The sequence below is a fragment of the Gavia stellata genome, chromosome 4 (assembly GCF_030936135.1).
Source record: "Gavia stellata isolate bGavSte3 chromosome 4, bGavSte3.hap2, whole genome shotgun sequence".
In the NCBI taxonomy this organism is placed as follows: Eukaryota; Metazoa; Chordata; class Aves; order Gaviiformes; family Gaviidae; genus Gavia; species Gavia stellata.
In genome coordinates, this window is record NC_082597.1 from 30,961,301 (window position 1) to 30,987,977 (window position 26,677).

General features: G+C 39.2%; 1 protein-coding gene across 2 annotated transcripts in view; it reads left to right on the plus strand.

Moving 5' to 3' along the window:
- The first annotated feature begins 3,442 nt into the window (after window positions 1-3,442).
- IMMP2L (inner mitochondrial membrane peptidase subunit 2) overlaps window positions 3,443-26,677 on the plus strand; it is a 485,257-nt gene continuing 462,022 nt past the window's right edge. For both annotated transcript variants that reach the window (XM_059816789.1, XM_059816790.1), the window contains exons 1-3: window positions 3,443-3,472; window positions 17,589-17,726; window positions 25,070-25,173. In XM_059816789.1, coding sequence (XP_059672772.1) covers window positions 17,592-17,726; window positions 25,070-25,173 — 239 coding nt within the window. In that variant the 5' untranslated portion in view covers window positions 3,443-3,472; window positions 17,589-17,591. The remainder of the gene's footprint in view (window positions 3,473-17,588; window positions 17,727-25,069; window positions 25,174-26,677) is intronic.

Genomic DNA, 26,677 nt, shown 5'->3' on the forward strand with positions numbered 1-26,677 from the left:
GAAGACTAGGGAAAATGTGGGCCGTCTCCAGAAGGAAACGGGAGACCTGGTTACCTGGGATATGGAGAAGGCTGAGGTACCCAGGACTTTTTTGCCTCAGGCTTCGTCGGCAAGTGCTCAAGCCACACCGCCCAAGTCACAGAATGCAAAGGCAGGGACTGGGAGAATGACGAACCACTGTGGTGAAGATCAGGTTCAAGACTGTCTAAGGAACCTGAAGGTGAACAAGACCATGGGATCTGATGAGATGCATCCGCAGGTCCTGAGAGAACTGGCGGATGAAGTTGCTAAGCCACTATCCATCATATTTGAGAAGTCATGGCAGTCCAGTGAAGTTCCCACTGACGAGAAAAGGGAAAACATAACACACTTTTTTAAAAAGGAAGACCTGGGGAAAAGCTCATGAGCCAGCAATGTACGCTCACAGCCCGGAAAGCCAACCCTATCCTGGGCTGCATCAAAAGAAGTGTGGCCAGCAGGTTGAGGGAGGTGATTCTCCCCCTCTACTCTGCTTTCCTGAGACTCCACCTGGAGTACTGCATTCAGCTCTGGGGCCCCCAACATAAGTAGGACATGGACCTGTTGGACTGAGTCCAGAGGAGGGTCACGAAGATCATCAGAGGGCTGGAGCACCTCTCCTATGAGGACAGGCTGAGACAGTTCGGGTTGTTCAGCCTGCAGAAAAGAAGGCTCCGAGGAGACCTTATTACAGCCTTCCAGTACCTGAAGGGGGCCTACAAGAAAGCTGGAGAGGGAGTTTTTACAACGGCATGTAGTGATAGGACAAGGTGTAATGGCTTTCTTTTAAGCTGAAAGAGGGTAGATTTAGATTAGATACAAGGAAGAAATTCTTCACCATGAGGGTGGTGAGGCACAGGAACAGGCTGCCCAGAGAAGTTGTGGATGCCCCAACCCTGGAAGTGTTCAAGGCCAGGCTGGATGGGGGTTTGAGCAATCTGGTCTAGTGGAAGGTGTCCCTGCCCAAGGCAGAGGGGTTAGAACTAGATGATCTTTAAGGTCCCTTCCAACCCAAACCACTCTATGATTCTATGAAAAGTTTTATGGCTTGCCAAGGATGCTTTAATGGTACTCTCAGCTGAAAAGCAATTGAAGGGGTGGGTGAAAAGGGCATGCTTTTTCTTTATTTCAGCCACTGATGCACCAAAGCATGGAAACAGCAAAACATTTTCAGTAGCTATTTGTTAGAGCTGAAAGCAAAATAAACTATTCTCTACTTCTAGGTAGCAATGTAACTGGAGTAGGAATACTTACAAAAAATAGAAGAAAAATAAAATTATGTGAACCTTGGTAATGCATCATTTGCAGCTGGTAACTTTAGTATTGGCTTTGACAAATATAATTTTATTTACAAATAAATGAAGAATAAAAATGGGTATTTCCTGCTAGTTGTTTAGCACACACATAATTTCAAGATGAAAAAAATTGCTGATAAGCCATCATTTGATCTTGAGAGTTTACAGCAAAAGTCTTTAATCAGAGAAGAGTTTCAGTGGGAAATATTTCATACCGTCAGCTCTGAATGCACGGAAACATGGAGGCACATTCCCATAAGATGTTTCTCTAAAGTTACAAATGAAAATATAATATTGTGTTTTGAAGCAATGTTTTTGAACATTCTGTGAAGATTTCCCAGATAAAATTTTTACATTGTGGGTGATGAAAATGAAAAAGGTGTATACCAGTGGCTGAATATTGTATTTATTCCTGCACAATGCACTGAAAGGCTTATTGTAGACTCTTACAGCGAGCACACAACTCAAATGTGTTAAAGAAATAATGCATTAAGCAAAGGGTAATCAGCAACAAAAAGTTAGTAAGAATTATTTGATTGTAAAGGTAGTGCTTATTTAAAAACATGAAAAAGGGAAAACAAAAAATGCAACAGGGTAACAATCACTGCTTTATACTAGGTAACAAATATGTTGGCATCGCATTGTTATTTCAGCAAACAAAATCACACTAAAGCCAATTGTATTTTTTGTGAAAATGTTGTTTCAAGCATTAAAAGCTGTAAGCATTGCTGCAAGGTTCAGATTTGACAAAAGGCTGGGCATGTTGTGTTTGGAAGAGCATGTAACAAGAAATATTATAGATTATGTATACATAATTCAAGAACCTTGTACTAAAAAATGGTCTTAAGAGTGTGTCTTCCAATTCAGTTCATTAATAAGTACTCTTTGGTATTGCCTTCTAAGATAGTTGATTCCTATCTCAAAAACTGTGGAAAGAATATTTTACCTCTGTAAAAAGGTGTGGTCAGACTACAGACAACTATGCATTCATACTTTCATAGCTGAGCTTTGAAGTCAAGATAATTTCAATTATAAACAATTTTATATTTGAACTTAAAAATAACACTTTAATAATAAATTACAAATAACTTACTGCACAGAGTCAGACAGGGGTGTCATCTTAAGCAGTTTCTGACAGTGGCCAGACTAGTAGTACTATCTCCCAGGATCCACATTAGGGACCCCCTGAGCCAGAGGTAGTTTCTATGTGCATGATAACACTTAACAGATTTCTTGGCCATGAACTTGCCCATCGATTCTTGAGGCATATGAACTATCTCGAAAAACCTCCTGCTTCATGCTGGCGCCTCCACTTGTTATGGCAGCAGATAAAAACAACCACTCTTGCCTGTGAAATGACAAACCCTAATGCATCCACTTGCACTAGACAGGAAAAGTCAGCCTCCATTCTTGGAACATAGGATTGGAAGTACAATGCAGCCAGTTTTGATGCACAGCAGACATGGTTGCCACCAGTCCAAATGAAATCTGGTATGCACTAGGAAACTCATCAGCTAAACAAAAAAACCTGCATATTTCTACATAGATTACAATGTATGCAGCTTACACAATTGATTTACACTGAAATATTATGTAAAAACACCAATATTACACATGACTATTCAAACCAGTTTCTTTTTATCCGATTGCAGAACATGGCCACAACAATGGAGTCCTTGTGTGTTCGGATCTCCATCACCACTGAAGGAAACCACGGCTGCTGCACTCCAACGGCTTCAAGTTTTCCGGGACTCCTATAGGAACTGCAAACGCAGAGACTTAAAGAAGACCAGACCAAGCACATCATTATTTTTTGTAACGGGCCTAGTCTGCTCTGACAGAAGGTAAGCCAGTCAGGCCATACCGACTGCAGAGCACCGGAACAAGCACGCCAGAACTAAACGCCGGGTGCAAGCCCCTGCAGCCGAGCATCCCTCACACCGCGCCAGGAGCTTTGCCGCACGGTCGCAGTCCAGCCGCCGCGCCAGGGCCGGTGCCGGGCCGCCGTTCCGGGGGACCGCGGCGGCCCTGCCCCGACGGGGCCCTCAGCCTCCTCACGCCGCGCCCAGTGCCGCCGCAGCGGCTAGGCCACGTGACCGCGAGCGGCTCGCGCGCGGCGGACGCGCTGCCGGCCCGCCCCCCGCTGAAGGGAGGAAGGGGTAAGTGGGCAGGAGCGGCTGGCGGCCGGGAGGCGGGTGGAGCGACGGAAGCCGGGCGGGCTCAGAGCGCGGAGAGTCGGGGCGGGGAGCGCGTGGCGGGGCGAGGGAGTGGCGGGGGAAAGGGGGGCGACGTCTCGTGGTGGAGGAGGGAGCGGGGACGGGCGTGAGGCGAGGGGCCGGGGGCGGCCACATACGCCGCGCGGCAGGCCGGATCGCGAGCCCTCCCTTCCCCCCCCCCCAGCTCGCGCCAGGCACTCGGTGCCGCCCCTCTGCCCCGCCCCTCCCTCCGCCCGCGCGAGCTGCCGGCGGCCGTTGGGCCGGGCGGGGCGGGTGGCGTCCCTCTGGGGAGGGTCCCGGCTGGGAGAGGCGGGGGGCGGCGGCCCTGAGAGTCGCCTCGTGTGGGCGGGGAAGCGGCGCTGCTGGCGGGGAGGGCACGGGGGGCGAGGGAAGAGGCGCGGGCTGTCCGCCGGGAAGGGCAGCAGGGGACCCCGCCCCGGCACTCGCCTCCCCGCTGGTTGCAGGGCCGCTCCCGTCTCGGGGCCGAGGCGGGCGGGGTGGCCTCAGGACCCGCCCGGTGTCTGACGAAACTCTCGCAGCGGGGCTCGCGGAAGTGTGGCGTAATGATAGGAGCTCAGCGGCAGCGGGCGGCACCCCGAGCGGTGGGCAGGCGCGGCCCCGCTGGGCACTGCGCCTGCAGCCGCGGGCGGCCGCGTGTCCCCCACACGCTCCTAAGGCCCTGCCGTGCCGCGGCCTCGTGTAGAATCCTGCACGCTGTTCCGTGTAGGATTCCTTCCTTTTCCCTTCCTCCTTTAAATTACCGAGATACTAATTGGCAGTGGGAAGGGATTGGATTATAAAGAAGTGGCAAAGCTAATAGTGTGAAGCACTGTTGTTCTCGGTATGTTCTCACTTCCAGTGGTGATGAAGGGGAGGAACTCGTTGCCATGCTGCAGGGTAGAAGTGAAGCAATATGAACAGCGTTTGCTTGTGTAGGAGGGAGCAGAGGCTTGAACACGACTTCGTGGTTGTGCTCCCCGATTCACTGGCATTTTGTCTGCAAGTGGGACTTCTGCTATGCACTATTCTTGGTCCTGGACTGGATGCAATTCTTATTTAACATCCTCATGCTTTGTTAAATTTCTATAAGGTCTTGTAATTGTCCTATGAGGACTACAGTTAATGGCAGTTCTCTAGTACCCTTATGGAGTGGCTTTCCTGTTACCCTACATCCCGGACATGTGAGAGATATAAATTATTATTTTGGATTATAATGATATAACTTACTTTAAAGTGGCTGTTTTTCCATGTCTGGTACTTGTCCTTCAATCTGTTCTCTTAGTTTAATACTTCTTTGTATAAAGGCCACAATGCTTGAAGCTGAAGAGATTCAGCCAGTTCCTAGACATCTCTGTGGTGTTCTGTCCTTTTTTTAAGGAAAAGTAATTTTTTTGGAAGTCAATGAAAAGCTTAGATAGAAGAACTGCAGCTGAACACCAAGTAGACTCTAACCTCGTAGTATCTTTTAATTAGCTAGTATTCCATTGTGATTTTTTTTTTTTTGTGTATCATATCATTGCTGTTCTGTTGAACTGCAATTAATTGAGTACATTGAGATACCAAAAAAGGAGAGAGGTGATCTAGGAAAGCTGCTTTACCTCTCTCTAGATAACAGTGTGCTGGTACAAGGAAGTTATTTCCCTTTTCTCCCCAAAAAGCATACGTCACACATACTTGTTCATTGTTCAGTTAGGAGGAAAATAGCAATTATTTGTCAACAGAATATGCTTGGAAGACAAAACCTCTCAGGGATTTTCAGGTTAAATGAAATAATTTCTCTAGAAGACTTTAGAATTAGACTTGGTTTTTCCAATGTGCGGCTTTGTAACTGAATCCACATGCATTTTGTAAAAAACGTAACATTTTTAATTACTGTGATCGGGAGATTTTTAGTCGTCTTTCATTTCTTTTACTTTTAAAATTACGGATCCTTATGCGTAACTTGTATTTGGATGCCGAAATAAATTTGCTCCTGAAGTTGATGGGAAATAACTATACACATGGTATAGTAGTGGGTGGTATCCAGATCCATGAGAATAATATTTGTATCATGCTGAACAATAATTTTAAGATTCAGATGGTTTCACAGTCACAGTTGGAATTTTATATTGAGATCTTTGTAAGTTGACCAGTGTGCCACAGAGTCCAACTACATCTGGAATACCTGGATCCTGGTGCTTTGCTTTTGGTTCAACAATACATTATCATTTTGAAAAAATGACTCTGTATTCCACATGATCTGCACTTCATGATTTTAAGATCCTTCTGGACCAATTAAATTTAGTTGCAGTTCTAATTAGTGGCCAAAACATACATTTTTTTTCTATTAATTGATACAAAAATTCCAGCGGTTTCTCATCCTCATTGAAGTCTTGGCAAGAATAAATAAATCCTAGTTCCTATGCATTAGAATTCTTTCTGTTAAAAATAAATTCATTTTCACGCTTGGAAATGAGTCATTGAAATTCCAGAAGCAAGATCAGCTGAAAAATGTGTATTTTAATGTTCATGTCATATATATTATAAAACTTGGACAAGCTGAAACCTAGAGTTTTAGGTTATAAATCTAAAACCAGTATCACTCAGTGCAGAATGAACATTTGTAATTTTACAGAAGTCTTTTGTTTGTTTTTCAACTGAAATTATTTAGTCTTTAAAATTGAGAAATACGATTCTGTTCATATATTAAGGGAAAATATCTGTGATTACCTGGCATGTACGCTGCAAGTCCTGAACTGCTGGAGAAACCAGATATTGACTTGTATAAATAGTGTGCTGCTCTCTCTATCAAAGGGATTTTGTACTTTTAACTGGTGTGTTCCTGAACTATTATTTAGAGTGTTAGATACCAGGGGGAATGGCCTCCTGGATAATCTGTTTTTTGCTTTGTCAAAAAGTTACCAGTTTATGCCAGAAATTAATCTGCAAATTCTAAAATAACTTTTTGCTTTTCTAATGTAGCTATGGATGCTTGTACTGTTCATTTTTCAGTATATGTATACCTCAAGAATATTTGGGTTTAGTTGTTATGTTTATTCTTCAGACCTGAGAAATTTAAATGGCAGTTGAAGTTATCTCAAAATCAATATGGTGGTGAACGGTTATTACGGAGTACGCTAGGTATGCTCTTAGAAGGTCCCACAGTGACCTCTAATGTCCAGGGATAAAACCTGAGTTGTTAAAGGAAGTTATTTTCAAAGGCACAATTTTGCATGTTTGGTTTGTACATTCAGTTTATTAATATGCCACAGACAGTAGATAGTAAGCAGTTGGTTCATCAGGTCCTACTGCTAGGTTTCATGGGAATATTATGTTGGGGAGCCAGTTCTAATTCTGCCCTGTTTTGAGCAAGTATGCTTAAAGCCTTCTTTACAGTAGTTGGGGGAGAACTAGTTACTTTTGTAAAGTACATTGAAAATGGAAAATACCTTTCAAATATTATATACATTCTCTCTAGTCTGTCTTTTGGAATTATTTATTCAAACCATAATAAATACTATTGTCAGTTATTATTCTGTCCTTATATACTCGGTGCATACTTGCGTTCTTGAAAGATTTGTAGCTAGAAGCTTGTTTCTTATATTTACTCATTTGATTTCCCATTAGGCTAGAAGAGACTTCGCTGTTCTGTACTAAACTTACTTGTTCTTAATCCAAATGCAAAAACTTCTAGAAGAGTTTGTTTCTGACAATATTCATGTTTTGAGTTAAATGGTGTTATTCTTAGGCTGCTTATTCAATGTTACGTGAATACTTAATGTTATATATTTTGGTTAAAACTGAGTATTTCCTTTTTTGTTGTTGTTTTTGCCTAAGATTGATTCTTGATAACCACAACTAACTTGACAGTTTCATGGTGCTTGAAAGAATCCAGAGAGTTGACTAGATAAATGTACGAATGAATTAAAAATCAAAGGCTATGGTCTTGTTTACTGTAAATACAATTTACAAATTTAGTGAGTTTGGAAGCAACACCTCATTTATGCAGTCTACTTGAGACCAACTTGTGATAGCAGCTGGTAGTTGTCTGCAAAGGGCGCTTCAAATCAATTTATAAAATTAACTTGCTTTGCATGCATTGAATCTTTAAGCTGCAAGGCACGACAGAACTTTCAGTTGCAAGACGCTAAATACGTGTTATGTTGTTCACTTAAGTGTGTTCCAAAATTGATGTCATTTAATACTTTTATGTACAATATATGTGAATGATTATTAGTTTCTTTGAAGATATGATAATTGTTTCTCCTCATGTTTCTGTATCTTTTCTGTGAGAACAACTGGTACTCTGCCAGTCACCTGTGGGATAATACTTGAAGACGTTGCATTACATCTAAAGTCTAACTGTTCTGAAAAGATTTAATTTATGACAATTACTGATCTTTTTTTGTATTGCAATACCCATAGAAAAGTGATCGTATTAGAGTTCTTTTTCTTGGTTGTTTACGTGCGTGAAACAAAATCCTGAATAACTTGTCAGAACTGAGGGATGACTGATTACTCTCCATTCTGAAGTAGTTGTTACTTTAACTGCTGAGAGTAACTTTCATCTACAGTTACATTTTCTTCTGCTTTTGCTTTGTATTTTGAGAGTGAAGTGCTTTGTTTGGAAATACACAATTGTCCGTGAGGGTAAGATGTCCTTGAGACATGAAATTAATTGGTATAAGCAACATGAATTTCTTTCCAGTCACAACCAACATGTGGATTGAGCCTTTGTACATGGGTTAGATCCCAGTGATGGGATGTAGTAATACTAGCTTAAAAGAAGAATCAGTTCCACATTAAACTGATATTTTTCTCCAGTAATAATTTTGTTCGGTTGCTGATTTTTGTGGTTTAAGCTTGTTTTTGTTTTGATGTGGTTGTAAGCTGAAGGTTCACTGTGTTGATCTATTTTTGTCTGCTTTTGGGAACTTCTAGGTATGTTATAGCTCTGAGAAGATTACAAAACTGGTTTTTTATTGTTGTTCTGTATTGTGGTATACTGGAAAAACTTCTGCGTATTTCATAGCGATGGGACCTATTACATGGAAATCTTAATTCTTTTAATTCAAAGTAGGGCATGAGAAAATGGTGTATAATGGAGTTGAGGCTAACAAAATATGCTGCTTTATATTTGGATCAAGTAAAACATCTAGGTATCAGGACAAAATGACTAACCTAGGAGAAACAGAACAGTAGAGCGTACATGCGTAGCTACTGAAAATGCTGATGAGGTGAGGATTTGCTGCTTCAGTAATAAAATAGTCATTTCCATGATCTGTGGCATGTCCAAACTTGTAATAGAGTGGTATTCTTTAATGACTGTGTGCCAGGGCATACAGGGAGATTAATACGATGGACGAATATTGTGAGGAAAACCTGTGTGTAGGGTGTAAATACATTACTGGAATAGAAATTTCACCCCTATAGTGGAATAATACCAGGATGGACTTGTGTTTAATGAAGGGTAGATGAGAACTCCTTCTGGAACTAGACAGTATTTTTAAATGAAAACTTACATCATCACCATCATATTTATGTGCATCAGCCTGTGCTTGGATAAATTAATATGAATTAAATTAGCCTACTAAAAAGTCTGTATAGGTGCACCCTAACAAAAAATTACTGTAATGTAAAAGTTATTGAAATGTATAGCTGAAGTGGAAATGAGGGTCAGGCTGCATGGCAGTGGTTTGCTCTGGCCTGTATCATGAAAGGTTGTTGAAAAGTCGTATGTTAAAAAGATCACACAAATCCTTATACTGAGCAGCATCCTGTTCATCACGCTTGTTAGACCAGGTATAACCTTGTCTTCAAGTTGTACTAGTCTTAGTTAAAACAAAAGCTTTTGTGCTCAATTTTATGTTTTGTAGGATGCAACAGAATTGGGCTCATTAATGTGTTTTGGTATTTTCTGTTACAAAACTCTTCCTTGTTTTCAAACCACATATACCTGAATTCTAGTGTGATGCTATTGATTTATAGAAAAATGCATATTGCGATTCACAGAGAAGTTGGTTATTTCAATGGATTATGGAACTGTATATAGTATAGTTACTAATTTCTGAACTAGATCAAATAGGTCATTTCAAACTAATATAGCAGTCTTAGCTGGGTAGTTGTTTTGCATATAGGTTGTAATTCCCTCCTTCCTGTTCCCTCACATGCCTTCTTGTAGAAGCACATCAGGGGCCATTTTATTTCCTTTGTGGATGACTGCTAATGCCTTGTTTTTACAGCTATTTTTCCTATCATACTTCTGTGGGTAATTTTTAAGTACCTAGATTTGCAAATATATTGTAACCTGGGGCTTTCTGTATGTTACTTGATGAGTTTCTGCAGGCTGTTTGATAAACAGTGTCTTCTAATGTGCAGGCAAGTGTAAGAAAAAATAAACATTTTATACATAGAGAGCTATCTAAATAGCATCTCTGCTCCATATGTTGTAGTACCCACGAGAGGCTCATTATAATCCCTGGACCTTTTGTGCACCAGATACTTCAGTCCAGATAATGCTGTGCTCCATCTGCCTTAATTTCTGAGCTGCACAATGTGAAAGTCTTAATGCTTTGACCTGCTGTATGCTAGCATTTTTGATCTTGGATTTTTCTTGTCCATGTTGCCATTTCAAACAAGTTTTCAAGGTTGTTGCTTTGAAGTTTGTCAGTTCTACCGAATTATTCTGTGGGGTTTTTTTTCCTAAACCAAGGATAATTTATAAATGCTGATAAGTGTGTGCATCTCTAAATTATTTTTACTATGTGTTACGTTTGATTTTGTTGCGCCATCTTTTAAGTGTTGTGATTTGTTGATTTTATTCAAGGTGTCACTGACTGGGCAGACATCCAGAAATATGTGGTGGTGAAATTATTTTTTTCAGCAAAGAGTCCTTTGCTTGCATCACTGACATACATTTAAACCTGGTGTATATTTAGCTGTCAGCATAAAACAGGCATAGCACCGGATTTCAGAATTTTACTCTGGACATGTGATGCTCTTAAAATCTACAAATACTTTAGAAAGTTTTATATACCAGAGAGTTCCACTCAGTATCGTTAAACATTGATACTTCACAGAGATCTTATTTTTAGAAAGCACTGGAACCAACTGTTACTGATTTATCGCTTGGATGAATTTACAATTTTTTTTATCACTTGGATGAATTTACAATTTTTAAGTAGCATGTATGATTACCATGTTTTATTGTTTATATATTAGGAAATCGTGTTATGTCTTTTAAACTTGTTAGCATATCTTTATATACCTGTGAAATAATTAGCTTCTCGTCCTTAGCATTTTTGTTGGTTGTTACTGTCCAACACTTCTTCAAATTCTATATAGTTAGATTTAAAGCTGTTAAAAAGCTGACTATCTGTTCTGGAGGGTATTCTTCTTTGAAAAATAAGTAAAATGTAAGTTAAAGGAGCCTTAGAAGTAACTTTGTAATCTTAGATTCTAAAAATAAAGTAGATTAGAGACTTGGAAATACTTAATTTCAACCTTGCTAAAATTTGTAATTCACTTTGAACATTGGACATCAAAATTTTTCTACATAAATGACAGGCACGTATGAGATTTATGCATTTTTTAAATGAACCCATTCATTAATTTGATACAGAAAAATATAAAATAATAGATATATATCTATAACATAAATATAAAATAAATGTAAACTAGAAAAAAGTCTGTTATAAATTTAAAATTTCTCTATATTATAGAGAAAAATGTATCAAATTGAAATATTAGAAAGTTCTGGCAATATTTCCTTCAGTAGTTTTCACAAATTTTCTCAAACTGAATATGTTTTCTAAGAAAATAGTTAACTAGAGCATATTGAGGTTATAAAATATAACGTCTAAGAGCAGAATATTATCTCCAGGAGTGATAACTATCTAATGTTTTCTTTATTTTTAAACAAATACTCCAACCAGAAAATTATTTGGTTTTTTTAAAAAATGCTAGGGATCTTTGTTGTGTCTACCCTTTACTAGCCTAAATTCTTTCTTGTGACTGCACAGAATCACAGAATCAGTACGGTTGGAAAAGACCTGTAAGATCATCGAGTCCAACCTGGGGGGGGGGGAAAAAAAAAAAAAAAAAAAAAAAAAAAAAAAACCAAAAAACCACACAACATCAAAAATCCACAAAAAAAAAAACAAAAAAAAACCCACAACACAACCACTAAACCCACGCCACACAACAACAATAACAAAATAACAAGCCACAACCCACCCAACACCACACAGCACCATGTCCATCAAGCTACATCCCACAATGCCACATCCACACGCTCCTTGAATACCTCCAGGGAGGGTGACTCTACCACCTCCCTGGGCAGCCTATTCCAGTGTTTCACCACTCTCTCAGTGAAGAACTTTTTCCTAATGTCTAGCCTGAACCTCCCCTGTCGCAACTTGAGGCCATTTCCTCTAGTCCTGTCACTAGTCACTTGGGAGAAGAGACCAACACCCACCTCTCTGCAACCCCCTTTCAGGTAGTTGTAGAGAGCGATAAGGTCTCCCCTCAGCCTCCTCTTCTCCAGGCTGAACAACCCCAGCTCGCTCAGCCGCTCCTCATAAGACTTGTGTTCCAGACCCCTCACCAGCTTCGTCGCTCTTCTCTGGACACGCTCCAGCACCTCGATGTCCTTCTTGTAGTGAGGGGCCCAAAACTGAACACAGTATTCGAGGTGCGGCCTCACCAGAGCCGAGTACAGAGGCATGATCACCTCCCTGCTCCTGCTGGCCACACCATTTCTGATGCAAGCCAGGATGCCGTTGGCCTTCTTGGCCACCTGGGCACACTGCTGGCTCATATTCAGCCGGGTGTCGATCAACACCCCCAGGTCCTTTTCTGCAGGGGAACTTTCCAGCCACTTATCCCCAAGCCTGTAGCGTTGCCTGGGGTTGTTGTGGCCGAAGTGTAGAACCCGGCACTTGGCCTTATTGAACTTCATCCGGTTGGCCTCGGCCCATCGATCCAGCCTGTCCAGATCCCTCTGCAGAGCCTTCCTACCCTCAAGCAGATCAACACTCCCTCCCAACTTGGTGTCATCTGCAAACTTGCTGAGGGAGCACTCTATCCCCTCATCCAGATCATCAATGAAGATATTAAACAAGACCGGTCCCAAAACCGAGCCCTGGGGGACTCCGCTTGTGACCGGCCGCCAGCTGGATTTCACCCCATTCACCACAACCCTCTGGGCTCGGCCATCCAGCCAGTTTTTTACCCAGCGAAGAGTGTACCTGTCTAAACCACAGGCCGCCAGCTTCTCTAGGAGAATACTGTGGGGAACAGTGTCAAAGGCTTTGCTGAAGTCCAGGTAGACAACATCAACAGCCTTCCCCTCATCCACTGGGTGGGTCACCTGGTCATAGAAGGAGATCAGGTTGGTCAAGCAGGACCTGCCTTTCATGAACCCGTGCTGGCTTGGCCTGATCCCTTGGGTAACCTGCACGTGTCCCGTGAGCGCCCTCAAGATGAGCCTCTCCATAACCTTCCCCGGCACCGAGGTCAGGCTGACAGGCCTGTAGTTCCCCGGATCCTCCTTCCGACCCTTCTTGTAGATGGGCGTCACGTTGGCAAGCCAGTAAATGCAGTAAATGCTTATCATTACTTTCTTCCCTTCTTTTCTCCTAAGAGCACCTAAGTATAAGAACAGAAAACACTGCACATCTTAATCAAATGGTATTTATCAGCTGAGAATTATCCATTCATGTGTACAGTTACTGGTAGAAGATAATGCTGCAAACTGTCTTTCTGCTGCCTATGTTCAAGCTCTTCCCCTGTGGCAATGCAAGACAACTTCAAGCCCCTGTTACTGAAAGAGTGATGGGTAACCTTCCATCTACTGGCGGCTGGATGATGAACTATTGTGTCAGCAGTTGCATGGCAACTCTGCGTGTGCATATACTTATCCTATGGTAAATGATTTTCTGTGTTTTTTGGAGGGGAAAACTTATGGAACAGACCTGGCAAAAATGTACACACTGTTCAGTGAGATACTGACATGTAGTAACTTCTTACCCTTGTGTTAATAATGTTTTGTTATATGGAAGGAATTAAGTAGTTACTAAGTAGTTCCTCTCAAACTGTTTAAAATGTGTGCACATATGTTTACTATCTTTTGGGAAGAAGGGCTTCTACAGTAGAATAATCTACAGGCCTGCTTAGTTTGTGTCCTGGGGAAAAGTTGTCCCTTACTGTGGGAAGTGGGGAACTAGGAAACTTTCAGAATGTAGCATGTGATTGGAAATGAAGGATTCTTCTTGGTGTGGATGGAAGATAAAACCAGTGATTTGATCAGTTGCCCAGTGAAGGAAGGAAGGAAGGAAGGAAAATTCAGGGCAAGTAGAGAAGTCCTTCAGCACAACAGCTGTTGTTGGCTTAGGTGACTTTGCAAATTGCTTGCTTGTAGGGGTGCTGTTGGTGTTTTCCCCCTCTTCTTTATTTATACTGTACCTTGTAATACTGCATGTGTCCAAAACCACAGAAGTAGGACCTGAACTCCCAGCTTTGTCCACAGCCGCTTAATATTCTCAGTATTGCCTTGACCAAGTGATGTACTGAGAATGTAGCATTTTGTCTTAGCTGTTTTAACCTGGCTGCTAGATTCTGTGACACTATTAATTAGCTTGTAGTTCCAGGAGCATATGGTTGGTCTCCTGTGGATTGTCTGACCAATTAACTTTTCTTCAGATACTAGATTTTTCTGTAGATACCAGCATGGGGCTTTTCCAAGAAGTTTATAACAAGATCTGTCAGTGGATTTAGTACAAGGGATGGGGTGAGCTTTCATGCTTCATTATTAGTGAAAAATAGGTTTGACTCTGAGGAATTTAAAGAGTAAGTAAATTTGTCTGATTTCTTAAAGTTTTTAAAAAAATTCCTACGTCAGTCATATTATGATGCATCTGTCAGGCAATGGCTTCCAGCTCAAAGAGTGACTGTAGAGAACATGGTGGGTATGTTTGTGGGCAAGGTCTCAAAATTGTGTTTTGAGGCTGACATTGCTGTTAGAGTGGAGGAGGTCTGAGATATGCCAGACCTCATAGCAGAAGAGTAGAATCCCAGCCAGAAAACTTGAGAGGCAAAGTTTGGAATCAGTGGGTTGAGAGAAGGGTGTTAAGGTGTATAAAATGGTACAGTTTGTTAAATGGTAAACAAAAACATGATTTTTAGATATTCTATTTTTATGTGGAATAAAAGGTAAATCTGTGCCAATTGAGGCAATTGTCTCTTTTGGTGGATTGGTTCCAATAAGGAGTTCTTAAATGGTAAGCTGGAAGTAAGGCTTTTTAACGTTTGTCTTGCATTGATGAGGTTTTTGTTCTTTTTCACAACCTATTTCAGATTCTCTGTGAAAGCTGTTGATGCAAATTGAAAATCTTTTAATTAAATGTGCAGAAAGAAAATAATAATTGAATTACAAGCATTAAGTACATTTAGTCTTTTTACTAGTTAAACTTGTGTTATGAGCAAGAGTAACAGATGATGGTGGAGTATTTCCACTTAACGAAAATAAGTAAAAGAGATTTAAAACCTTGTGAAGGTGAATATCACAGGTAGTAGTAAAGATGTTCCGGTCTTTTAGAATTCAGATCTTGTCATTGCAACGCTATTAATATCTATAAAGAATTTTAGTGAAGAATATGCTGATGGCTTGCTTTGTAGAACTGTGTTTCCTCTCCTTTATGGAATTAAGTAGCCATATCTGTGACAGAAATACTGCTTTCAGTACTATTTCATCAGAGTGATTTAAATTTGTATTTTGCATACAAGTAGTTCATCAGTTCCCTATTTCTGAAAATGCAACAGAGAAAAAATTATTTCACAGTAGTGAAATTCTAAATACTCTGTAAGAGCATTGAACAAAACTGCATGTATTTATGTTTTCCATTATTTCAGCTGAAAAATAATTCTGAATTCTTGAATAGAAACACACTGAAAGACTTGAAAGTTCAGGGCACAGTCTGTTTTTGCCTCTATTACTGCCTGTTGGAGTTAGGATGTGATAGAGGGAGCAGGGACTCCACAAACTGATCTTGTGCAGGGTCTACCAGGGATTCATTAGGTGGAAACAACAGTTTAAATTGGATTTTCCAATAGGTGAAGGACAGCATTTTTTATAATGAAACTGCAGTTACATAAAATAGTCTTGTACCTTTGCAGCAGTACCTAGGTGCTCAGCTTGCTTTTCAGAGGTATAACTAATATGATCAAACAACTTGTGTTTCAGTGTACTTTGTAGGTATTTTTCAAGAATGTTCAGTGGTTCAGGGCTAAATAAATGGATGGGAGATAGCATAATAAATGGTGAGTTGGAGTGGAATAGTCTCATGTGTCATTACTTAGCTGCCCAGCCTGCCAATATGCTTTTAACTTTCTGATGTAGTAGTGAACAAGGAGCCATTGTGTTACTATGTGTCCCTATGATATGCATGAAAATTTGAATTGATTTTACATGTTCGCAGTTACCACAAGTGTGGGAATGATGCATTTGTGAATTTTTATGTGTGAAAATATTTAATAAAGAAATGGTAATGGGTTGCAAATGGTTAGCCTTTCCTTACATAACACAATCCATCTTTTAGGGTCACAAATTAATAATTACCAGTGTATGGAGAGAAAAATATTTACAGAATTTTAGAACAGAATAGAATATTTTAAGTTGGAAGGCACCTACAATGATCAGATATTCCAACTGCCTGACCAATTCAGGGCTGACCAAAAGTTAAAGCATGTTATTATCCAAATGCCTCTTAAACACTGACTGTCTTGGGGCATCAACCATCTTTCTAGGAAGCCTGTTCCAGTGTTTGACCATCCTTGCAGTAAAGAAATGCTTCCTAATGTCCAGTCTAAACCTCCCTTGGCGCAGCCCTGAACCATTCCCACGCATCCTGTCATAGAATACCAGGCAGAAGAGAGCAGCACCTCCCTCTCTGCTTCCTTTCCACAGGAAGCTGTGAAGCTGTAGAGAGCAATGAGTTTGCCCCTCAGCCTCCTTTTCTCCAAACTAGACAAGCCCAGTGTCCTCAGTCGCTCCTCATAGGACATTCCTTCCAGCCCTTTTATGAGTTTTATTGTCCTCCTCTGGATGCATTCAAGGACCTTCACATCCTTCTTAAATGGTGGGGCCCAGAACTGCACACAGTACGCAAGGTGAGGCTGCACCAACACTGAATACAGAGGGATCATCACCTCTTTTGACCAGCTGGTTATGCTGAGTTTGATGCACCCCAGGATGCGGTTTGCCCTCTTGGCTGCCAGGGCACACTGCTGACTCATCTTCAGCCGGCTGTCGACCAGCACCCCCAGATCCCTTTCTGTGGGGCTGCTCTCCAGCCACTGCTCTCCCAATCTATACTTGTGCCTGGCGTTACTCTGTCCTAGGTGTGAATCTGGCATTTCAACTTGTTAAATTTCATCCCATTAATCATTGCCCAATACTCCAGTCTGTCTAGATCCCTCTGCAAGGCCTCCTGTGCCTTGAGAGAGTCAAAAGTGCTTCCCAGTTTGGTATCATCAGCAAACTTGCTAAAGGTGCATTCAAGTCCTGCATCCAGATCATTGATAAATATATTGAACAGAACTGGCTCTAGAATTGAATGCTGAGGAACACTGCTGGTGACCAGATTTTGGTTGTAAACTCCAAGTGAATGCTCTGTAATTGGTTATTTCAATCTAGTTGATGTGTTTTTTTCAGAAATACATAATTAGATTTTGTCTGGTTTTATCAGTTTGCTTCTTGCTTGCCTGAACTGTTATCACTGAGTCATTTTTATCAAGTAGTATCAAGTTCTGCTAGCACAGGTTCACAAGAAATGGTCAAATTAGTTAAAGGGTAAATGTCAGGTATCAAACTCTCTTCTGTAGGGTAGACTTAAATTCTGAGAAGATTTCTGTTCTTTTTCATTCTCATGTACACATTTTTTTTTTCACTGTGGATATTGGGAGACAGATAATATAATTAATTTATTCTTAAATGCACCTTATTGGATTGCTGCTATGTTGTTGTTACTTAAAATTTGTTTTATAACAACTTTTTTTTTCCCATTTTCTTCATATTTTTCAGATTATGGCACAGGCTCAAGGTTTGGGGAGGAGATACATTAAAGCCTTTTGTAAAGGTTTCTTTGTTGCTGTTCCGGTAACGGTGACTTTCCTGGATAGAGTTGCCTGTGTAGCAAGAGTGGAAGGAGCATCAATGCAGGTATTGTTGGAAATATCTTTTGTGTGTCAGGAAATTAAAAACTTGACTGTCCACTGACAATAGCAAGGTGGAAAAAAATCTTTTTCTCAATTGTTATTAAATGACCACATTGTAGTATGGAACAGTTTAATTTTGACTTTGTTAAACAAATACCTTTATGATGTGAAAAAAAAAAAAAGCTTTTGAGAACAAAATTTGCCAAAATTCTGTCTCAGTAAAAGGAAAATATATAAAGTAGTGATAAAGATGTATTTTTTTGATAACTTCCTAGTCATTTAGAAATAAAGATTTCTTTTTTGAGCACTACCTTTTGTCTCTAGGGATTGAATTGATGACTCACAAAGAGGCTTTATTAATTTTTAGTAGCTGTATTAAAGTGATTGTAAGGCAAAACTGGTTCTTGCTATAGCTGTTCTTACTAATGAAGAAGTATGGCACCATTTCAGTGAAGAATACTGAAAATGGCATGAACCTAATATTGCTACCTATGCTGATCAGGACATAACTATCAGTTCATTGTTTTTACTTTGGTTGTACTGAATGTTTATACAGTGTAAGCAAATAAATATAAATAGGCTATGTAACATGTAGAAGATAAATACTCATGATAGTGAACAGCTACTTTTTTTCCTCTGTTACTGGGACTTGAAAAATATATGTTGTTATGTAGTTAGCCAATTTTTGTATTGTTACTTTGCATTTTAAATCATATGCACTCCCTATTGCTGTGCATCATCACTGAAAACTATAAGTTATTTTGATCCAGTGTTGCAACATTCCAATTAGCAGAGACTAAGGATTTGATTCTTGGATGCCAAGCCCTCTTTTCTGATTATCTGAGTAAGCTCAGAACCTTGAAGAGAGGTTTCACAGCAGTCAAGACCAGCTGCTGGAGGTTGAATTTTGCAGCATTCATGCAGACAAAACTTGGGCTAGAACCTGGGCTTGGCTGATTTGTGTTTAATGCTATAGAAAAGCATGGGGTGGGGAGGAGGGAATGGCAAGGTGGCATTGTGCCTTTTGTGGCAGTCTGTAGTCTGGTGTTTAACCTCTGTCAAGAAACCTCAGCTGGTCTAGAAGGCAACTCTCCCCTCAAGAACAGGGACCAAAGTAAAACCATCATACTTCATTAATTCTAGAATCCAAGACCAGAAGTTAGGTGTAACCTAAGTTAACCTTTGCCCTTTTCATGAATGTTATTCTGAATATCATTGATGACCGATCAAAGGTAGGAGAATCTCAGGGCTTACCGTTGCAGAGCCAGAAATTTGCTTTGGAAAGGAGGAGAGGAGTGGGAAACTGGGAAAAACAGTTTCATTCTCTTTTTACTGTCTTCAAACAGGAGAAATTCAAATATATAACACAGCATCTATATAAATACAAAATCAGCCAGACAAATACAGCTCACCCATTTTCCATCTTCCCATTTTTTGCCTCTGTTGGGATCTAGACCCACATGCAGCATTCAGGATACAGATTTATCTTGAATTTTATGGTTTTGGTGTTTGTTTTGTTTTGGGGTTTTTTTGCTACTAGCGAGCATGACCTGAGCATTTAATTTTCGAGGGATTGATTTTATAGCCTTTCATTGTTCGGTCTTTTCTGTCTCTGACATAATGTTCTGTTTGACATCCATTCTTGTTTGGAGAGTTTTTACCTCAGTAGGTGGAAAGAAATTTTCTAGATTTCCCTACTCTACAAGTCTATTAAGCCCCGCTGGTCAAGACCTCAGTTTTATGTTTCCTTTGAAGTCAAAGTCTCAAGTGTTAGGGAGTGCTCTGGTATTGTTCTGGAGTGTTGTTTCTGTACTCACTTGAAGGGCATATAGTTAACTGTGGTTTATCCATGGAAGATTCGAAAAACACTACAGTTATTTGCTCAGATTTATTCAACCTGACAAAGAAGGATATGCAGTCTTTCTAGTGGCTAGGGAAAGCAATGTATACTCAGTGGGTGATTAAAATCTAAGCTCTTCCCTTGATGTGTCCATTGACTAAACAGTCCCTCTGTTGACTGAAGTGTGGATAGCTTGAAAGCTGACATTTCTAATTTTACTGGCATCTCAGTGTCTGTCAAATTCTCCTTCTGGTTTTATTCTGGACTGTAGCATTGAAGTAGAAGTTTAAAACAAACTTCTATGCCTATGGATGTTTTTCAGACTACAAAAAAATCTTCTTAGTGCTTTTAATAAGATACTAATTTTCTTGCCAAGATTTATTAGGCACCTAAGTAAGTCTGACAGGGACATAATTATAAGGAATATATCCATCTCTTGTAGAGTAGCTTGAAGGAGTACTGATCATCCGTTGCAGTTCGCCTATTTACTGTGGTCTCTGGAGAGTGATCTATGTTGAATGTATCTGAAAGCTCTGGGTATGAGGGAGAGTGAAGTTCAGTTAGCATGCACTCGCATATCCAACAATTGCATGCTTCCAATGATACCTTATTGTCTCAATTTGAAGATATCATGGTAAGATTCCCAAGAATTTGTTTGTAATAGACTTTTAAAACATCTAACTTGCTTTGTGCACTCATCATTGTGGCTCCTGCTGAGCCTTGTTGTGGTTTAACCCCAGCTGGCAACTAAGCACCACACAGCCGCTCACTCCCTCCCTCCCCGTGGGATGGGGGAGAGAATCGGAAGAGTAAAAGTGAGAAAACTCGTGGGTTGAGATAAAGACAGTTTAATAGGTAAAGGAAAAGCCGTGCAGGCAAGCAAAGCAAAACCAGGAATTCATTCACTACTTCCCATCGGCAGGCAGGTATTCAGCCACCTCCAGGAAAGCAGGGCTCCATCATGTGTAATGATTACTTGGGAAGACAAACACCATCCCTCTGAATGTCCCCCCCTTCCTTCTTCTTCCCCCAGCTTTATATGCTGAGCATGACGTCCTACGGTATGGAATATCCCTTTGGTTAGTTGGGGTCAGCTGTCCCGGCTGTGTCCCCTCCCAACTTCTTGTGCACCCCCAGCCTACTCTCTGCAAAGGCCTTGACTCTGTGTAAGCACTGCTCAGCAATAACAAAAACATCCCTGTATTATCAACAGTGTTTTCAGCACAAATCCAAAACATAGCCCCATACTAGCTACTATGAAGAAAATTAACTCTATCCCAGCCAAAACCAGCACAAACCTGAAATTAAAAGTTCTGACAAGAAGCAGGGAATAAATCTCTCTGTGTCGTGCTTGCTCTCCTACTCTTGCTCCCTGTTGCATTCTCTCTCCCTCCCCCCTTTCTGTTTTTGTGTTGGACCAGCCTTACTGCTGCTTCATAGTTACTGATGATGGTAATACTTTTTGACACTCTGGCAAGCACGCTGCGTAAAGGTTCTAATGAAAATACAAATTTTCTGATTTATTCCCAGTCAATTAAGACAGACTTTATGCATTTCATTGTCTCAAGCTGATTTTGTGTTCCTACAGTGCTTTCAGCCACCTGTCATAATTCTTTCACTTGTGCTGACTTCAGTGTATATGAGTATTGACTCTAACCTATAGGGAATAACAGTGAACTATTGCAGTTTATAACTTTAACATCTTTTTAATTGATTCATTACCTTCTTTTTTCTTTCCAAAATTACTGTTTTTTGAATCCTCACATGAGGTGTGTTTTGTTGCTTAGGATTTTAGAGAATGATGTGCTCATCTAGCATTTTGTTAACAGTGGGTTTCAGGTGAGTTGTAATCTGTTTACAACATTGGATGTAAGTGACACAAATAACTGGTAATATGATTTCTTAATTGGCTGTGGTGGATTTTTTTGTGACTCCTCTTGTAATGCTGGATGTATACTTTAACATGTTTGCTATCATATGGACATTTTTTTGCATCTTGATAATTTATGGTTTTTTTCTATTGACTTTCATTGCTTGTCTGGTATTACGAACTCTTCATACATAATGATGTGGAAAAGGGAACCCCCCATGGATATATAAATTTGTAAATTCATTAAATCAAATGGACTGTTTTCAAGTGAGATGGAAGATGACAGCATATGTGCAACTTTATATGCAAGTTCTGTTCAATAGCAAGGATTATAGCAAGTAGCCTGACCAGTGATCTCTGAAGCACACTTGTTTCAGCAGCAAACATTATCGAGTGTTCTATTCCATTATGTATAATAGCAGTTGTAATTATTTTGTGGCAGTTTCTCTTAACTTTATTATTAGGATTACTGTGCCTAAGTCTGTGAGCTCATGTGAATATTCTTTCTGTTTCCCAAGCTATAAGCAAATAAGTTGTGACCTTCTGGTATTCACTAGCAGCGTAACAACTATCAAGTTAATAATTATTTATAGTAAAAGAGTATGCTTTTACTCTCCTACTTACAGAACCTCATGTCCCGTGAGGCTTCATCATATGGCTGGGGATCTTAATTTGCATGCTTTTAGCACAGTTAGTAATTGGAAAGAGTGAATGTTTTATGACTTCTGCACCACAGTTCTAAATTAAGACCTGTGTCTCTCATTTGTAGCAGGCTATTACGCCAAGAACTTGGGCAAACAAGTTACAATGTTTCAAGCTAGAGGAAGGAAGAAGCCCCTGTATTATTTTGTTTCTTGTAAAAATAAAGAGCCCTTGTGAGCCTATTTGTTGACTACTTTTTCAGAAGCTGTATTTTTGTTTTGCTAGACCTGAGACCTTACTACTAGTAAAAATGTCATGGGGAATAAGTTGTCTCTGAACACATTGCATTAAATTCTTTCTATACTTTTTGTTGTTGGAACCACAATATACATTATTTATGTTAGAGAAAGACTTGCCGAAGGATTTAGATGATTTTTTTTTAAATGGAAAAATGTAATTGTTGATGTAAAATAAAAATTGTCTCCTTCTAGTTTTCCTTACATTTCTTCTACAAAAATAGTATTTTTGTCTGTGCATTTTGAATATGTCAGGCTGTTTTGTGGGAAAGAAAAAAATTATTCTACATTGTCATATTTCTCTCAAACATAATTCTAATGTGTAATGAGTTGGATATCCACTCTGTATGTCAAAACCACATAAGCAATGTATTGTTAAAAATAGCAAGCAATATGGTATTACATTTAGAGTGCTTTAAGTTAAAAAGATTATGCAATATCTAAATGTATTTAAACTCTAAAGTATTTCCTTTGTTTAAATACAGAAAACAGTAGGAGTCAACTGGGATAATGCAACTAGGGCAATATTGTAACTACCTGGTGTATTTCTCTGTAAGATGAAGTTGATACAGATTTAGTTGTGAGGAAAAGTTTGTGAACACTCATGTAAATCTTTTCTAAGTATCAGCTATGAAATACATTCTGTCTTAGAGCAATGGGTTTAAAATTTCCATTTGTTTTGACCACCTCTTTCAACCCATCAAGGTAGATAACTTTTGAGTACCAAGCAGTTTACTTTGTGAGAATATACCATATGTATGATTCCCATTTTGTAAGATCTGCTTCTTTGCCTAATGTCTAGTACCATTCTTAGCTTCTGGCCCGTATGTGCCTGCATTTGGTAAAGTAAGTATGACACTGAATTGTTTATGAATTTGTATGTAAAGAATTTGTACATAAAGATACTATCCTTTGGTGGAAGATGCTATGAAGGTGGAAAACGATTCTGGAAAATCCTGAGTAAAAAAATAATTATCAAATATCTGCTCATTAGCTGCTAGTTTTCATTTATCTGGCTCTTGCAATGCATAGACTCTAGTAAATAGAATAATGATGAGTGTTGATGTACTTACAGCTTAGACTTGGACCGTATTTCTGTGGATTTTAATGTGATCTGCTTTGATCCCCAGACTTACTTGACTAAAAATTTGCCCTAAATTCCACAGCTCAAAATGTAACTGGCCTTGTTTGCTGTTTATCTAAACATATTGTGTTATTTCCCTCCCCACCCCTATTTATTCTTTTGAACTATCGTATTCCGCACTGTTCATGTGAATTACACTTACTCAGGACCCCAGCATATTACTTTTTCTTGCACATTAAAAAGCCATTTTTTCACAAGTCCCATTTGAAAAAGGTCTTTATCAACTGATCTGGCTAGCAAAGAAAAGATGATTGAGGAAACTGTAGTAAAGAGAAATCAGCACTTCTAAATAGCTTTTAAAGTTAAATACTGAGTATCCATCCTGGTTTGGGAGCGTAGTTTTGCTGAATAAAAATACAATGAAATTTAATACTGTCTAATTACTTGTGTTGAGAACCGTTAATTTCAGTCCTATACCGGGATTGGTTTGCTCATCAAAGGTAAAATCAGTCTGGGGAGGGGAATCTCAGAGGTGAATGTGTGGTGGTACATGTGGAGGGCCAAGTTATACTGTAAGGTGAACACTGAAAACATCTTCTACAAAAAACCTAATTTTAGCAAATATTGCAGCTATCATACCGATAAATGAGGGGCTGCCTAGTCTCAGTTCTCTGCTTTATTACATATGTCACCTAACTCTAGAGTCTAAATTAGAGGTCATCTGCTGGCCAACTTGGAGATACCGTAATTGTATTTGAAGAGTCTGAAAAAGCTTATTGAGAAATAAGCTATCAAAAGACTTTAGTCTGGGTTACTCGTTCTGTCTAATAAGAGGAGTATTTGTATTGAAATAACACCTGCAAAAAACAATGAAGACAGTACTGTGATGGGCTACTTCCCTCCTTGGAGCCAGCATTAACCAGGTACCCTGGTTTTGTACCACATCACACAAAATAGTTGTGTATGTTTCTATGTACCTCGTAATATTCTGTACTAATTATTTACTTGTTTTTCTTAATGTTGAGGTTAGTGAACAGTCTCATTTCACTGTAGGGTTCTGTCAGAGTTCATGCTTCTTTGTATCCTGTTATGGAAGGCCCACACGTACTGGCAGTGTCAGTATGTGCTGTAGGTGTAGGGTTTGTTTTTTCCCTTTGCAAAGAGTGCTGAGATTGGTATTGTTACAAGTATGTATTTCATTTTTAGTGCATTATGCTTGTATAAGCAGTGAGATGCCTGCAGAAAGTTTGCTTTTTCTGGAAATTAGTGTTCTTGGTTCTCCTTTGTTTTTAATATTAAATGATATGCAGTAAAGGCAATCACTTCTTTTCATCAGGCTTGTCATAAGTATGTTTCCTGTGTAATTTGATTTGCATGCAGTAGTGCGTTGAAAGATGTGAACTGCAGGTTACCATAAATTAACGACATTTAACGTAGCATTTAATAAAGAAATATATTTCCCAGAATGCAACAGATTCTTGGTACTTTTATAGTAAGTGAGTACTTTTTTTTTTTTTTATTTTAATGGATTTCACTGTTGATGGAATTAGAGTTAGGTGGAAGATTCATAAAGGAAATGTAGATCTAAAGCTGTTTTTTTTTCCCCCTCTCTCAGCCTTCTTTGAATCCTGGGGGAAGACAAGCATCTGATATAGTGCTCTTAAACCACTGGAGCATTCGAAATTATGATGTACAACGTGGGGACATTGTCTCATTGGTGTAAGTAATTTTGCATACATTTCAGTACATACTTGTATAACTGTTGAACCATCAGTATTTAATATTTAATCTAGAATACTGTAAGTATATATATAAACAAGGAACATACATTTTTTAATAATGCATTATTGTTATTCCTGTAATCAGTTTTCAAAACTGAGATGTTCAAAGAATGCATTACCAAGTTTTTGCTTGAAAGGAATGCAGTGTAAAATCTTATGTGATACAGTATATATGTGTACCAAAACTGTGAAGAAAAAAGAGCTGTGAAATAAAAAGAGAAAATAGAGAAAACATTATGTGGCTTAATGGAGTATACTTTTTAAATTGTTCGGCTATGCATTCGTATTTGTGAGAAAAATAGTGTTTCTTTACCAATTAATACTAACTTCGTTTTTTTTCCTGGAGAAATCTGGTTACTGAATAAAATTTTAAATAAGATCACAAGAATTCAATCGTTTCCATAAAGGACAAATGTAGCAAAAAACCAAAACAGTTTTACGATTATAATGGGGAGGTCTATGTATCAAGCCAAAAGGTGGCAGTGTTTTGCTGTTGAAAATATTCAAGACTAACAGAGGACAGAAACTCTTTTCAGCCTTAATGTAATATAGAAATGGAATGTCAAAGTGTGCATAACTGACACAATGATATAATACATACTCATACTACATGCTTGGATAGTTTAAGCCTAAGGTTTTAGTTTTGTAAGTGAAATGCACAATATGTAGATTTTAACAGAACTGTCTTTGGAAGCTGTATTATCAGGCTTCCTTTTTGTCATATATCTCTTCTAATTGTCCCATTTTTTTGCCTACCTCTTCATTGTAGTGGTAATTTGTATGACAATTTTCACTACCAGCTCTTAAAGCAAACTCGTGTAGTCTTCTTTTGTTAGAAACTTAAAAAACTTATTTTATGGTCTGTCTTATTGTCTGGCATGTAAGATTTTCTGTAAATGGTCTAGCTACAAATATGAATTTATTCATGTTTGCAACACCTAATGTTGCAAAAGGACTCCAGTTTCAGGTCACTTAATGACTGCTTTTAAAATTTGATTCTGCCTGTGTGTGCATCCCTCTGCCCAAGTCATGCTCTGGTGATTGTTTAAAACAGTGAATGTAACTGATTAGTAATTAATAGATTGAACAGAAGATGAGCATGTTGTCTGATCAGAAAACAGAATGCATAGTTTCATTCTTACTATACTTCTTGAAGGTTTGTGGTACCATCTGAGCCATCTGCCTTGATTGCTTTCACTTTGCTTTATGTTTGGGCATGATAACTAATATTTTAGATGCTGTGGGTTTTTTGTATGTTTTGAAAATTTCGTCTATTATTGGTGGAGCTTATGTACACCCACATGGAAGAAGTCACATTGTATTTATGCACTGTACTGAGGTTTTTAATCTTTGGGGAAGTACAGTGAAAAATCAGACTAGAGAATTCAAAAAGCACTTTAAGGACGGTACAAAGGAAGTTAAACAATGTAAAAATAATCTAT